The sequence below is a fragment of the Pristis pectinata genome, chromosome 4, assembly GCF_009764475.1.
Source record: "Pristis pectinata isolate sPriPec2 chromosome 4, sPriPec2.1.pri, whole genome shotgun sequence".
Lineage (NCBI taxonomy): Eukaryota > Metazoa > Chordata > Chondrichthyes > Rhinopristiformes > Pristidae > Pristis > Pristis pectinata.
The window spans coordinates 108,060,444-108,077,289 of NC_067408.1; the positions used below are offsets into that span (position 1 = coordinate 108,060,444).

The 16,846-nt window shown below is 40.3% G+C and overlaps 1 protein-coding gene across 1 annotated transcript in view; it reads left to right on the forward strand.

Annotated features, from left to right (window-relative positions):
* itsn1 (intersectin 1 (SH3 domain protein)) overlaps nucleotides 1-16,846 on the forward strand; it is a 230,712-nt gene that overhangs the window by 129,295 nt on the left and 84,571 nt on the right. The window contains 3 exon segments of the mRNA XM_052015098.1: nucleotides 1,667-1,806; nucleotides 8,331-8,464; nucleotides 10,557-10,774. Of these exon segments, the coding sequence (XP_051871058.1) occupies nucleotides 1,667-1,806; nucleotides 8,331-8,464; nucleotides 10,557-10,774 (492 nt within the window).

A 16,846-nucleotide genomic window follows, 5' to 3' on the forward strand; every position in this document is an offset into this window, starting at 1 on the left:
TAAACAGCTATCTGTTCCAATATATCAGATGGCTTCATCCATTTGTTGTGTTGTCCCGGTTTCTCTCAACTGACTTGTGAATGTTCCCATAGAAGATCAATGTGTTCACTCCAGCATGGTTTTCACCTCGTGGCTGTTCCAACTTTGTGTGGAATTGTAGTGTAGCATTGTATTGCAGGGAGCCATTCAGGTGCTGTCTGCAACTCTCTTTGTGGAACTATCTAGTTAGTCTCATTCCCCTATTCTTTTGCCAATTTTTCCTTTTTTGATTATTAATGCATTTTTCTTTTGAAAGAGATGTGCCTATGGTTTAATGTAGAACATTACAGCACAGTACAGGCCCCACGGTCAACAATGTTGTGTCAACTTTTTAACCTACTCTAAGATCAATCTAACCATTCCCTCCCACATACCCCTCCATTTTTCTACCAGCACCCCTGGCAGTGCGTTCCACGTACCCACCACTCTGTGTAAAACAAAAACTTACCTCTGATATATCCCCTGTACCTTCCTCCAGTCACGTTAAAATTATGCCCCCTTATGTCAGCCATTTCTGCCCTGGGAAAAAGTCTCTGGCTGTCCACTCGATCTATGCCTCGTATCATGTACACCTTCATCAGGATACCTCTCATCCTCCTTCGCTCCAAAGAGAAAAGCCCTAGCTTGATCAGCCTATCCTCATAAGACATGCTCTCTAATCCAGGTAGCATCCTGGTAAATCTCCTCTGCACCCTTCCTAAAGCTTCCACATCCTTCCTATAGTGAGGTGACCAGAACTGAACACAATATTCTGAGTGTGGTCTAACCAGGCTTTTATAGAGCTGCAACATTACCTCACAGCTCTTGAACTCAATCCCCTAATGAAGGCCAACACACCATATGCCTTCTTAACAACCCTATCAACTTGCGTGACAACTTTGAGGGATCTATGGACTTGGACCCCAAGACCCCCCTGTTCCTCCATAAACAATTTGTCCAAGGTTTCCTCTTGGATTTCTTAAGCTGATTTTTAGTTAGCTATCAAAAAATAAATTAATCTACCAGATTGTGACAGCTAGCCAGAAGTCAGGTTGGAACATTGAAGTAAATGAGCTAGTTTTTTTTTGTTAGTGAAGAACATGTAATATTGTGCAAATTGTCAAGTGTAGGTAAATGCAGCTACCAGTGAATCTTTTGTGACTTGACCTTTCTGGTCCAAAGCCCAAGATTGATTTTGTTGGAGTGGATTTTGAAGTATTTCAGTAAGATGGTCAAACTTGTTTGCAGTACACAATATTTTTTCATTCACTGGTGTTGAAATCTGCAATTCTTTCTCAATATTTGATAAAATGTTGTGGAGATAAGGATGCATGGGGAATTGGGGGACCGGAGATCTGCTGATGGACATCAGCCAATGATGCCAGTCCCTAGTATCCATGCATGTAAAATTATTTAGCAATTAGGATACCTGAGCCAAATATAGTTTGGGTGCAAATACTTCCATCAGAGACTTTGCCCTTTTCTCCAGCTATTGTCAAGCCTTGTATTTGCATTCTTGCGTTCTTTTTGAGAAATTAATTTTAAAAATGGGGAGATACATATTTTTGACACTTAATTTATTTCCAAATGATTCTTTGCCTTTACAAATGTCTACTCGCAGAACAGTATCTTTTTTTTTAATTATTAGGAGACACTATTCTTACTGTCAAAAAGTCTTTAGAAAACAAAGAGTTGACAAGACAACGCCTTCGTGATCAACTTGATGAAGTTGAGAAGGAAACCAGGGCAAAACTTCAGGAGATAGATGTCTTCAATAATCAGTTGAAGGTAATACTGAAGCTTATTTTTCTTTCTGCATTGCAGCTGTTTATTGCACAATACTTGAGTGAGAGCAGCATGGTTCAAATGCCTCCATTTTCTATAGTCAAATTCGACACTCCTTGGTCAGATTTAACATGTGCGTTTTGGGATAAACCAGATTATGCCTAAAGAGTAACATCTCCATATGGCCGCCTTTGGTACACTGTCATATTGAATGGCTAAACTGCACTTGTTTAAGATGGTCACTTTGAGTAACATGCCCAAGACTGGACTGCTGACCATGAGTGAAACTCCATAAAGTTTAAATTTGCCTGCATGAATAAGATTGAATTTGCAGAAAGTGCCTGCGATTACTAGGTTTGTGGCATTGTGGTTAAGTTACTAGAGAGCTGATTTGGAGATATGATTTCAAATCGCACCATAGCATCTTAATTCAAGTACTTAAATCTGGAATAAAAATGTGGGCATTAATAACATGAAATTTCAATATGGTCATTAAAATATGGTTTATTAATTTTTTCTGTCATCTTTGTTTGCCCTGGCCTATATGCATCTCTGAACTAGTGTGGTCGACACCTTCTTTTGAAATGGCTTAGCAAACAATTGTGTAGAAGTAAATGGACAAATATAGCTTGGGTACAAACTGGTTGTGGTTTGCCAAGGATATCTATAGAGCATGAACAAATTTAAAAACAACTCTCTTTTTATCCTTTTGTTTAATTTGTTAAGCATTAGCACTTCAACCAGTGTGACCTTCTTTCATAGTCATTGATCTGATAACTTTTATTTGCTGTATACATTGTACGTGAATATCTTTTCTTGACAGAAGAAAGAAAGACTATATTGTTGAAGTATCTAATTTGATTTCCTTACTGGCTAAGTAATTTAATTCAATTTGAACTAATCTGTTGATTGGGTTGTGTAGCTTGCATCCAAATAGTATTTACAAGGTAGTAACATCTTGTTTTCTCATTCACTCTGAACTACCTTGTTTGTGTATTGCCAATATATTGTTATGAAGCTTGGGTCAGTGCAATATTTGCTGACAATATGTGCATTTTACTGTGCATCTATACATTATAGTGTCTGGTACACCAATATATGTGAATTGCTGTGTTAAATATCAGTTGTTGCTTCACATGTTAAGCTGTGTTAACATTGACATAGACCTGATTGACCAGTTTTGGTTGTCTGTATAAATTTATTGAGCCATTGGACCAGCACAGAACATTTCTTAAAATCTTGGGTATTTTGCTGTTTTGACATTAATCAGTACATTTTCTTTGAACACCATATGTCCATTTGAGTACATTCATTGTTGGTAAAATGTTACTGACTTGTTCCTAATTTCCTCATATGGATGAGGGAGTACATGATGGTAAAAATGGATTATGTATATGTAGAATATTTCACCCACATATTCTGTTGGTTTGTAGTTCAGTGTTAGGGGCTGAAGGCAGGTTGAACAGTGCAGCAGTATTATGGTAAAAATCAGAAACGTCAGTGTTTTATCGCATATGATAATGGATTGCATTTTGGTATTGATGTTTTTATTAAAGTTGTCACTTTGGGTGTTGAATGTAAAAGACTAAACATTTTGTGTGCAAATGTTAATTAGACTAGTCGGGATTTGTTCGCTAAAATTAGACTCAACAAAATATTGTCATGGATTTTATTCAACCAGATGTGTACTGCTGTGGCTGCGAGTTCACAGTAAGCTTCCATTCATCATTTTCTTTTTATTTTTGTATACTGTGAACCAGATGTGGGTGTAACTACAAAAATGCTTGTGCTAACTCTAATGATACAATGAATTGATTTGAAAATAACTCCATGGGCAACAACTAGGTTTTAAAAGAAAATTGTAATTTGAAGCTTAACTATGTACTTCAGCTATTATAGAATTTATTGCTAGAGATGATTAAAAGCTGACTCTGATATAATTTTTATCTTGATTTGGAGCCTGTCTCAGCTGCTTCGGGTTCTTTTTTTGTTAAATATGCACATTTCTTTTCTTCCAGTCTGTGGCTGTGGACGATGTATTGCTGCAGTGCCTGGGCTTCCTGCTGTGCTGCGTGAACTACTTAGACTTCTTTTTAAAGGTTTCTTCCCTAAATGCGCTTCTACACAGTTGTTGAAATGTATTTCTAAATGGAAGTGTTAAAAATCTTCTACATGACTCACCTACTAGGTACACAGAATTTTGCGATTTCCCATGGTCATGTCACTTGAAATAATGTCAGAACTTTCAAAAGCTGAATTAGGATCCATAGACAAAATGTGTTATCTTTTTAAAATTTTTAACCCAAATCTTTTCAGCTCTCTGATCTATTTTGAACATGTGTTTTATTAAGTGTGTGGCTATGTCTTTCATGTTCTAAATCTATAGGCATAAATGTAAATCGTGTACATTTACAGCACAAATAACACTGCACGGTATAATTTCCTATCAGTCTTTGGTTGGGAGTGGTGAGGTGGGTTCAGAATATCATGAAACTTCAACTATTTGGAGGTTTTTAAATTTACTTGAAACCAAAATTTGGATTTGTCATCAAACACTATTGAAATATCAAACCTGGTTTGTGTCCTACAGAAGTTTTTCTTTCTACACTTCTAAAGTTCTTTCAGAAATAAATGTACAACAGTATCACTAAGGACATCAGTGATCTGTTTACAATTGAATTATTAGGTCATTCAAATATTTTTAAAGGCTACAACATTAATGCTTACTCTTCCATTTCTGAAATTATTGGGTTATAATTCCACAAGTATTGTCTGCTATTCTGATTTTGTGTTCCCCATAATTCATTATGTATGAGCCTAGACAAAAGGTCAAGATCATTTATATTTCTATTGTACCATTAATGATCTTGAAACTTACTAAAGCGTGTTATGGTGAGTGAAATACTTATGAAGTGAAAATGGGGAAAACAGCAACCATCATGAATACAGTAAGGCATCAAGCAGCAACGAGAGAATGTGTTTTGGTGGTAATTGTGGGAGAAATTTTGTCATGACCAAAAATGATGCTTGAATAGTTCTACTAGAATGTATGTTTTGTCATGAGAGTGGGGCGGTTTCAATTTAATGACTTGTTGTAAATAGCATCACTAACAATGTATTCCCTGTACTGAACTCTCAGCATAGATTAAAGATTAGTCTTTGGAGTGAATCTTCAATCCCTCATTCTGTAAGAGGCGAGACTTATCACTGAGCCATACCCAACAACAAAATGTGTGTAGAAATGCTGTTGAGATGGGATGTTAACTGCTATATCATTACAATGCTTTCCCTGTTCCATTGTCCAGAAATGTTGAGGCAGCTTTTCCCATCCTCACCACCACCACACACCCCCATGAAATCAGCTAATTTTTCATAGACTAGAGACCAAGGACAGGGGACCACCTTGAATTTATGGGTCAGTTTGAGAATTTTGAGCTGGAGGAGGGTGGTGTGGAATATTGTGTAGGAATTAAATATAGAGTCAATGTCACAAATGTAAAATCCTATTTAATACTGTAATTAAAGTTTGAGAGACTTTCAAAATATCTTGAATGCAGAGCTCAAAATATTTCAGTTCTAGTGATTACAACTTCCTGCGACTCCTGTTCTTTGGTTACTGATTTCTTCTTTACATTAGGCTTTAAAGTATTGTCTTGTGTATTTTGCTTAGCTCTTCTATATTTGTTCCTTGACTGTTGAAGCTCAAGGCTAAAGTTAGAGCTAACTCTACTATGTTTGCTTATGTTTCTGAAGTTTTCCAGTTGCTTCAGCAAATATCAAGATGTGAAGTAAATAGTCATGAAAACTATAAGGCCCTCACTTTAATCCCTGTTCATTCCTTTGTCATTCGTTCTGAATTGGGACACCGGAGCCAGTGCTAATGAAATGGGGAAATGGTGTATTGCCCATGTTAATTATACGGTAATCTTTCCTGGGTAATCTATATATGGATGGAGACTTTATTAGGCTTGATTTTGCACCACATGGTTATGTAACCATCTGAGTAAATAATAGTTGTCTAGCCTCATGCATGAGTCAATGATTTAAGGGAAACAGAATTGGAAATAAAGACACAAGATTCTGCAGATGCTGGAATCTGGAGCCACACACACAAAATGCTGGAGGAACTCAGCAGGTCAGGCAGCATCTATGGAGGGAAATAAACAGTTGACATCGACGAAACATCGACTGTTTATTTCCCTCCATAGATGCTGCCTGACCTGCTGAGTTCCTCCAGCACTTTGTATGTGTTACATTAGAAGTAAAAATTTGCTGTTTAACCCAATTATTATTGAAATAAAATACCAATAGTTCTGAATGAGTAGCCAATGCTAGTCTTTCAACATTTCCCTCTGTATTGTTTATAAACACAAGCTCAAATGGTATTTCTTCAATTTTATACTCCCATGCAATAAGTGAAAGTTTTCATTTCAGCACAAAGTTCAATTTTCTGTTTAGAAATGCATAGTTCACTTACTGCTTGTTACTAAATGTTGGGTTACTAAATGTTGGATATAAAGTGTGTGCAAAAATCTGGTACTAGCTTTTCAAACTGTTTTGAAATGTACATAATAGTTTTAACTATTATCATTGCTCAAAGATGTTAACTTCTAATAAACTAAACCGAAAAGCTGTGGGAAGTTGCTTTTTATGCATTGGTCACTTAAAACTATGCTACTGTATGTCTAACAAGGTACTCTTAAATTTGCCTTATTTTTGCCCTGTTTTATACTTAATACTACTAATCTTGGCATCCATTTGCAATTTTGTACCATGGTCTTGTTGCAGTAGCATTTTGCTAATCATTAGGACAACTTCCTAACAGTAGTTGCATAGAAATATTATATTCAAACTTAATTACCTGCTCAAAGCTTGAAGTAAGGTCCTTTTGGCCCATTCCATTAGAAATTCAAAATTCTTCTTCTGGAAGTATTTGTATTAGACACAAATGATCAGATAAATGATTTAAATTCTCCTTCAGTCTTCCCATAAATACTGTATTAACTTGCTCTGAAAAATACATTTATTTTCTTAGAATAAACTTGTTATTTCCATGATCTTAACTGTCAGAATTTACAATTATTTTCAGTAGGTTTTATCTTGAATTGTTGGAATGCATTGCTAGCACTTAATTTGCATATGTGACAGATAAAACAGTTAATCTTGATACTTTTCATTTTACATAACAATAGGATAGGGAGTGGGAGAGCTTTCTTTTCTAATTAGTAGCATAAGGTTTAATCCACCACAAGATGACAGCTTCTTTGAGAAGGTAGCAAGTTGCGCTAGTCTGTTTGCAGGAACTGACATTCACATTCCTTTCTGGTAATATTCATTTGTCATGGTTGATATTGGGCCTAGAAACTCCAAGAGTTGCCTGTAACTAATATATCCTTATCACCTACTCCATTATTTTACAGTGGGCACCCTTGAGGCAGGACGATTGTTAAATTGATAAGCTGGTTTTCAATATGTCAGCAGCTTCTCAGAAATGATGGAAACTTGAAATTTTAGAACATAGCAGCGAAAACCTTTTGAATTCAACAAAATTTTTGTGGCCATGTGTGAAATGACCAATATCCTTTATGGAACATTATTGATTCAGAAATTTCCCAGGATGCAGAAATATGGTTTCTCTTGTTGCACTCACAATATATTCCATTGTTTCCCCTCCCCTTCCCCCCCCACCTCACTCTTTCCCCAGTTTTTGTAAGTTTGACAAGTGCTTACTGTGTGATGTTGTTGCTGCTGCCCAATACTATTGCACTTAACCCTTCTATCAGCTACCTTTTTTGAAGTGTATATTTCATGTGTTGCTTGCAGGTTGGCCATGGCCAAGAATGGAATGATCATTTGCTCAGTTTCAAATGGTGCTTTGCTTGTGCTACTTGTAATTCTTGATTATCATATGGATTCATTATTTTTCTGACCAGGTGCAACTTTTGTGCTTTAAAAACTTGAATGAATATGCTACTTCATTAAATCTCTTTAAGCAGTAACATTTTTTTGGAATGCACTTTGTTTTACAAATAAACAACTGCCACTGCACGATTCAATCCTTTAATGTATACAACGGTTAGAACAATTAACATCCTCCACCATCAGGATGAAGGCGAATAGCTGAAAATTGGGATTCCAATTCATTGTATCTGTCTTAAAAATGTATTTCACTTCTAGCTTCTAATGTTTTGTGCTGCGTAAGTTGCTGTATTAATTTATTCTAACATTCTGAAAGTTGATTTCTAACCAGGAATATTATTTTCTCTACAGTCTGGAGTTCATCCTTTGCACTAACCTTTTTGTAGTATCTTCTTTCATATCATTGATGTATGGTCCGTCAACTGGTGTATGAGCTGCTAATTAGGTGGTCCATTTGGGAAAGACTTTTGTTACAATTTTATTATCAGTTCATCAGGTTGGCTAGGCACATGCTTGGGAGATCTATCTCCACCTAAAAAATGCTTCAAGATTGACTGTTTTTAAATTTAAAAACAAAATCTTAAGTCACACATTTTGTTTAAAAATAGGAACTAAGGGAAATGCATAACAAGCAGCAATTGCAGCGACAGAAAGAAGCTGAAATGGAAATGCAAAAGCAGAAGGAGCAAGACCGGAGGACTCAAGAACTAGAAAGACAACACGAGAAAGAAGCTGCTCAGAGGTGATAACATTTTATTCATCAAACTCTGACTAGAAATGCACTATTTGGCAGAGATGATTGACTTTCTCAAAGCTTCTATGTGAATAATGTCCAGCTGGATAAGGTGCCATTTTGATTCTGTAGGATGCTGGTATCAATTCACTGTGATTAATTTGCAAAGACATGCTACAACGACTTGGGTTAATTATCCGGTATTTAGCATAAGCTTATTCTAGATATAGTAACATATTTGTTGTACCTAACAGATTTGCAGCAAGTATATTATCTTGGCTTGATGCATGTTGTTGTCATACAACCCATCTCCAACCCACCAAAGTGCCTCCCTCCCCCCAGAGGAGTGGCAATATTAATGCCTTACTCCTTGATGAAGCCCTCCTGATACTAATATATTTAAGTGTCAGGTTAGCTCAAGCCAAGATGGTCAGTTCTGCACAGGCTTGACATGGAATCTGAGAATTGCTGTATACGTAATTATCCTCCTGCCCTTTTGTTTCCTTGAGGTTAATTGTATGGTGTTATTTTAAACAACTTTTCAGGTGTATGCACACACAGTTAATATTTCAATCTGTCTTTTCTTCATACTTAGCAAACCAAGAACAGGCAGCAATATTAAAAGCTCAGAGAAGGGGAATCTGCAGGCAGGGAGGAGCGTACAGAGGAGAGTTAACATCGTAGCTCTATTGCGAGAAAGACTGAACTTCATTAGATGGTTTAGGTATCATCATCGCGGTGAAATTTATTTATAAAGAAGTGTCAATCCTTGATGAAACCTTTAACTTACTAAAGACCATAAGCTTGTGGCACAGAGAGAACTAGTCATTTTATCATGTTTGTGCAGATACTTAATCCAAAGTTAATCCCAATTGCTGTTTCCCTACTGCTTTGAATCCTGCTTTACTCAAGGTATCATGCACTTGACCTTAAAAGGATCCATTGGTCATGGCCTTAATCACTCCTTGAAGTTTTGCATTCATGTTCAAACTGCTCTCTCCTTTGATTCAATGTTGTCTTGTACTCAGTGGCAACCTTGGTCATGTCCTTCTGAAAAGGAAAATCTCACCCTTGAATTATCTTTTTTTAAATTTCAGTAACCCCCCCCCCCCCCACTATCAATTTGCATAAACATTATTTTTAATCATTTGGTTATGTTCCAGAATGAGTTGTAGCTGTAATTTTATTAATGTAGGCGGTCAGGTGCTCAGTGCTTGTCCATGACCTTCTCCATTACATTGCTGATGTGAGTGAACAGCAGGTAACTAGGTTGTTGAGTTAACTTCATATCATTGAAGTGTAACCTTGAGCAATCTGAATATTAAAGTCAAGTGGTACTAGATTGAGCTTTCAGAAAGAACTAACCTTTCATCCATTTGAAAGGACAAATACAACCTTTAACAAGTTTGTGCGTTTCCTTCCTTAATTTGTATAGCACTATTTTCTACTTGCTTTTTTTGCAATTTCTGAGCCCATCTTTTGCTACTTTTTTATATACAAGTTATCCAGAGCAGATTAAATTAAAATGAAGTCAAGTGAGTCTCACGATGCATGAAGATCTCCTTCTGATCCAAGGAGGTTTTGCACGTCTAAATTAAATGACTATTTTCAGTTACTTGCCTTGCTTGATCTTTCTAATTGCCACCATTTGTAGCAATGATATTTAAGTCCTGTTGTATACCAGTGACTGAAGCACCTTGCTGCTGTAGAAGTGAGTGGAGGGTAGGTAGTCCACTTTATGCAGAACATTAACTCTGTGTAAGGGAGGCAACCATTTATTTGTGTACCCCATTGGGGAAAAAAATTGCCAATAAAAAGGAAGACCACCTGAAATTAGATTAACATGTACAGTAAGAAAGCAAATATTATTTTGCCGGAAGACAGCAGAATTTTAAATGTGCAGCTGTGACAAAGAAATTGTATAAGGCAGAGATTAAGATTGCATTCGAAATCACAGGTGAATTTCTTTTTACCCCAAAGTTACATGACAAGTGTGAACAGATATCCTATTGTTTTCAATTGCTTCTAATTTTTTCTTGCCTGCACAAGTTTTTTTTCCCCATTGTTATGGGGAACTGACAAATTTGTAATTTGCTTTTAGATCTGCACAAGAACGTGACAAACTTTGGCAGGAACAAGTGCAAAAGGATGAAGAAGAACGACTAAGAAACCTCCAACAAGAGGAAAATCGAAGGCGGGAGGAATCGCTTCAAAAGCGAGAGCCAGAGGAAAAAATCAAGCAGGATGTATTAAACAAAATGTTTCAACAGCATGTGGAGCCATCAAAGAAACAGCCTCAGAGTGGATGGCAGACACCAGGTAACGCCTGGTTATTTGGGCAATTTTTTAAAACCCCAATTTTATTTTGTCACCTGAGATTGTGATGATTTTACTGTGTTATTGAGGAAAGACTGTTCAAAGGATGAATTTTTGACAAAGCAAGGGAAGTAAATGTTGAACAGTTTACAAAATTGTGAATGATACGGAAATTTGGGAAATTAAATTGGAATAGTAGGGACATGGGAAGTCATGAATTTATGCTAACGAGGCATGTATCATTAATTTTGAAACACTTTTCTGCATGTAGAGAATTAGACTATTGTTTAGACAGGCAGAAGGGAAGAGAAGTAAACTCACAGGTCACTCAAGAACAGTTTGAATACTATCATGAAACCTCAGTGTGATGATGGACAGAGAGGCTAAGATGCACAGAATTACTGCTCACACTATAGGTATGTTTTTGACACACTCAGATAAAACCTTAGCAATGAGATATTGAACAATGGGGGGCAAGACATCTGTGCAATTTGTTCTTCATGTGATGCCCATCCTTGCCAGCAGAGCTCTTTGGGAATGGTAACCTTATCCTTTTTAATTCAGCTGCTTCATTTGTAATATTGACTGCTATACTGTCTCAGATTCTGCAGACTGGCAATTATATCTGGGGATTTATTCATTGACATGTGCCACTTTTACCACTGGAGTGTCTTCATAATGCTCATTCTGTTTCTGGATTAAATCTATAACGAGGAGTGGACCCAAATTATTTTCGAAGAAGAACTGACTATCAACTAGAATGTTACAGTTGATTAGATGTCATTTAATGAATCATTGATAACCTACTTTTGGATGAAGATAATTACTCAGCCTAACATGGACACTGCATGCTTGAAGTTTCCACATTATTGGGTACACATCAGTTTTGTGTCTCTCTTTAATTTGAGTCTGAGGGGCAGCTAGTCACAATCTGACTGTTATTTCAGCCTGTTGCTTTTGCTGCACTCAAAGATTTGGCTTTGTTTTTTTTAAGTGTTTTTTTTAAACTGTTTAGTAAGCTAATTGATTAGACACTGGATTCATGATGTGATGATGACCAATGAAAGACCTAAATTGGCAATTGCCCGTTTCTCATTTTTTGCTTAGAGATCACTAATATAAGTTTATTTTTCTTCTCAACTTTGTAATAGTGAGGTTTGTGGTTGTTTATTGAATCTGCTATTTAGTTGTTTTAATTCTGGACTGAATGGTAGAACTACAGAATCATGCTCTGGTTCCTAACACATGCTCTAATCCTCTGATTTTATAAATTACAATGTAAGTGGCATGTGTTAAAGTTAGAGCAGTTTGGTATCTCATTCTGCAGTATGTCAGCACTGTCCATATTCTTCCATATTTTCCAATCTTAATAGCTGAACAATATTTAGATATTAATTGGAAAAAAAACCAGAATGGTGCTTCTTTCGGTGTCTACTACACCTTTGTTTTGTGCTCCTTTCATTTGAGTTTATTCCACCTGTTGAGCATAACTATCTGTCCACATGGGGAATAAGACATGTATTTACATAGTTCGGTGGTTACTCCTTTATATATGGTTGAATATGTTGGCATGGGCAAGTTCAAACGGGTTATTTCCTATTGTTTATTCCAACAGCAGTTGTAGATTTAGTCCACTGTTTGTGTTCCTCAAGACTTGATTGGCGTTTCATTTGCTGTTCTGAGCTTAAGTCTCCAGTTAAAGGGCACAATGGCATAGTAGCTGTTTCCCATGTAACTGTGTGACAGCTGGGGAATTTTATATTTGAGTAAGTCATTAGGACTGAACTTGAAAGAAACTTTGAGTATCAGTAACTATTGGACTGTCACAAACCCCACATTTCCTTCATGAACAATATGTTCCAGCCTTACCTGGTCTCGAGTCAATGTTACCCCAGACCATTGGTAATCTTGTTGATGTCTACTTTGCAAGCTGGGATGGGCAATAAATGTTGCATAATAAATCAGAAATCTCTCTTTGTATGTGTTCAATGTAGAAGAGCAACTCATTAGTTGAGCTAGACTGCAATCGATCTTGTTTGAGCCAAAGCCTCAGAACTTCATGGAGACTGGAGTTTTTGTGTTATCTTTTAAATTCGATATAACTGTGCCATATCTTCGGGTGGATCCTGAAGGTGAAACTAAACAAACTCAATGATGAAGGTGACTGGTCAGATAGACACGTACTCTTACAAATATAAGGACAATCATAATTAGAGCCTAATGACAGAACTATTGCAATGATGCACATACTTATAAATGTAAGATCTTAGGTAGAGAAAAATGGAAGGTGATAATAATGTCCCTCAAAAATTCCTCAGGTGGGTTACTAGTTAATCTCTTTTGATGGTATGCGTTGAGGGAAGAATATTGACACTCAAGGTGTATTCCCAGCAGTTGTTCAGTTAAACAGGAATAAGTGCAAGAGACTATGGCTTCAGGTCTAACCTGAAGGATGCTCATTGAATTGGATGGTGTAATATTGTGGAATTGAGCAGTAAATACTTTCTCAGATAGAAACTTGCATTAATCACCTACATACTTCAAGAGCACACTTGTGCAAAATGGTAATCTGATTGTTATTGCAGTATTTGTTTTTCTGGTTTGGCACATTGTCCAGTCGCTGCAAAACTTTTCTGTACAATATTTCCTTCTTGTATTGTGTTTTTGTATTTTTAAAGAGGTTGCTAGGTATTTTTAAGAATGAAAAGAGGAAACTAATTAAGAACTGATTGTTTCAGCTGATCATTGGCTTCTAAAAGTACTTGTGAAATGATTGCAGCAGAAGATTTATCTCTAGTTAATGTTAAGACAAGTTTTCATATTAGTGTGTAGCGGCTGCTACCGCGATGCGAAAATAGACATGAGAGTTGTAGAACAAGACTGATTTATTTCCCGCCATGCGCGGGCCTTTTAAGTGAAACGGTTCCCACCTTCTGAGAGAGGAAATGACGTATGTGCTACGTCATTAGAGTCTTTCCGCCCGCGCGGGTTCTCCCCCGTCACTCGGGGAAGATGAAGGCCCAGCGCTATCTTGGGCCTCGCTGCTCCGACAACACGAGCCCCAACTGTCGAGCCAGTTTGCCTGCTCGGACAGTGAGTCGCCACACCTCCTCCCCCGCCCCCCCCAGAACTGGCGATATGGTCCCCAAAGTTCGCGGGCTGTGCTAGCTGTTGCTTAGGTGGTTTGGCCTCTACGTCGCGGTGTTGGGACCTCGACCAGTTGTTGTAGGTCTAAATGGGCCGGTTTGAGGCGGTCCATCGTGAAGACTTCCTCCTTGTCCCCAATGTCCAAAATAAAGGTGGACCCATTGTTTCTGACAACCCAGAACGGCCTCTCGTATGGCCTTTGCAATGGTGCCTGGGGTGTGCCCCTGCGAATGAAAACGAACTTAGTCTCGTAGTTCCTTGGGCTCACAGGATGGGGATGGACCATGTCGCCAAGTGGGGATCGGTGCCAAGTTGCCGAGCCTTTCGCGCAGTCTTCCCAGGACTGCCGCGGGTTGTTCCTCTTGCCCCCTAAGGGCGGGTACAAGCTCCCCTGGGACGACCAGGGGTGCACCATACACGAGTTCGACTGATGAAACGTGGAGATCCTCCTTGGGGGCAGTGCGTATGCCGAGCAGTACCCAAGGAAGTTTGTCGACCCAGTTAGGACCTTTCAGGCGGGCCATAAGGGCTGATTTCAGATGGCGGTGGAAACGTTCTACCAACCCATTTGACTGAGGGTGGTAGGCTGTGGTGGTGTGCAGCTGCGTTCCTAGCATATTCACTAATGCAGACCATAGGCTGGAGGTAAACTGGGCGCCTCTGTCTGAAGTGATGTGGGCTGGAACACCAAAACACGAGACCCAAGTTGTGAGCAGCGCCTGGGCGCAGGAATCGGTTGTGATGTCTGAGAGAGGGGTTGCCTCTGGCCACCTCGTGAACCGGTCCACGGTGGTACAGAGGTACCGCACTCCTCTTGAAACTGGCAGGGGACCAACGAGGTTGACGTGAATGTGGTCGGATCTCCTATGGGTAGGCTCGAACTGCTGTGGCGGGACCCTGGTGTCTCATTGGATTTTTGATGTCTGGCAGTGTGGACAGGTCTTGGCCCACTCACTGACCTGTTTGTGCAGGCCGTGCCAGACGAACTTGCTGGCGACTAGTTGGACAGTCGATCTGATGGACAGGTGCACCAACCTGTGTACCGAGTCGAAAACGTGTTTCCGCCAGGCTGCAGGAACTATTGGGCGAGGCTGACAGGTTGAGACGTCACACAGGAGGATCTGCTGACCTGGGCCAACTACGAAATCTTGGAGCTGCAGGCCTGAGACTGCAGTTCTGTAGCTGGGCAGCTCGTCGTCGACTTGCTGTGCGTCAGCCAGGGCTGCGTAGTCTACACCCAGGGACAGGTTGTGGATGGTCAGTCTAGAGAGCGCGTCAGCAACGACATTGTCCTTTCCGGAGACATGTTGGATATCCGTTGTGAACTCGGAAATGTAGGACAAATGTCGCTGCTGGCGGGCTGACCAGGGATCGGAGATTTTAGAAAAGGCGAAAGATAATGGCTTATGGTCAGTGAATGCAGTGAAAGGCCTGCCTTCTGAAAAGTACCAGAAGTGCTGGATTGCCAGGTACAGCGCTAGTTGCTCCTGATCAAAAGCACTGTATTTAAGTTCGGGTGGCCTAAGGTGCCTGCTGAAAAAACGCCAAGGGCTGCCAACTGCCTTCGATTAGTTGTTCCAGTACCCCACCGACTGTGCTGTTGGATGCGTCCACCGTGAGGGCAGTTGGGATGTCTGTCCTGGGGTGGACCAGCATCGTGGCGTCTGCTAGGGCTTCTTTGGCCTTAATGAAGGCAGGCGCGGCCTCGTCATCCCAGGCGATGTCCTTGCCCTTGCCAGACATCAGCAAGAACAAGGGGCGCATGATGCGGGCTGCAGCAGGGATGAAATGATGGTAAAAGTTGACCATCCCAACGAACTCCTGCAGGCCTTTGATTGTGTTGGGAGGGGCAAAATGGCGGATTGCATCTACCTTGGCGGGTAGGGTTGTTCTTCCCTCGCTGGTGATTCTGTGGCCAAGGAAATCAATAGAGTCGAGCCCGAATTGGCACTTGGCCGGGTTGATAGTGAGGCTGAAATCACTGAGGCGGGAGTACAGTTGGCGGAGGTGGGAAAGGTGTTCTTGGTGGTTACGGCTGGCGATGAGAATGTCATCCAAGTAAATGAACACTAATTCCAGTTCGCAGCCTACCGCGTCCATCAGCCGCTGGAAGGTCTACACGGCGTTCTTAAGGCTGAATGGCGTTCGAAGGAATTCGAAGAGGCCGAACAGAGTGATGAGCATGGTTTTGGGGTTGTCGTCAGGGTGGATGGGGATTTGGTGGTACCCCCAGACGAGGTCCACCTTGGAGAAGATGTGGGCCCCATGTAGGTTTGCCGCAAGGTCCTGGATATGAGGGACAGGGTAGCGGCCTGGGGTGGTGGCATCATTTAGCCTGTGGTAATCGCCGCAGGGCCTCCACCCGCCGGTGGCTATGGGGACCATGTGCAGGGGGGAGGCCCAGGGGCTGTCTGACCTGCGAACGATCCCCAGCTCCTCCATGTGGCGAAACTCCTCCTTTGCCAGGCGGAGCTTGTCTGGAGGTAGTCGTCATGCTCGGGCGTGAAGGGGTGGCCCTGTCGTAGTGATGTGGTGCCGCACGCCGTGTTTGGGCATCGGATTCTCGAACTGAGGTTTCAGAACAGATGGGAACTCAGCTAGGAGCTTGGTGAACTCGTTGGCAGACAGGGAAACGGAGTCCAGGTGCGTGGCTGGTAGGCTGGCTTCTCCCAGAGAGTAAGTTTGGAAGGTTCTGGAGTGCACTAGCCGTTTCCCTCGCGGGTTGACTAATAGGCTGTGGGCCCAGAGGAAGTCGGCTCCCAGGAGTGGCTGGGTGACGGCGGCAAGGGTAAAGTTCCAAGTAAAATGGGTGTCGTCGAATTGTAATTGGACTGTATGGGTACCGAAAGTCCGTATCGTTGTGCTGTTTGTGGCTTTGAGGGCGGGTCCCTGTTGTCTGCTACAAGTGTCACAGCCAGCTGGGGGTAG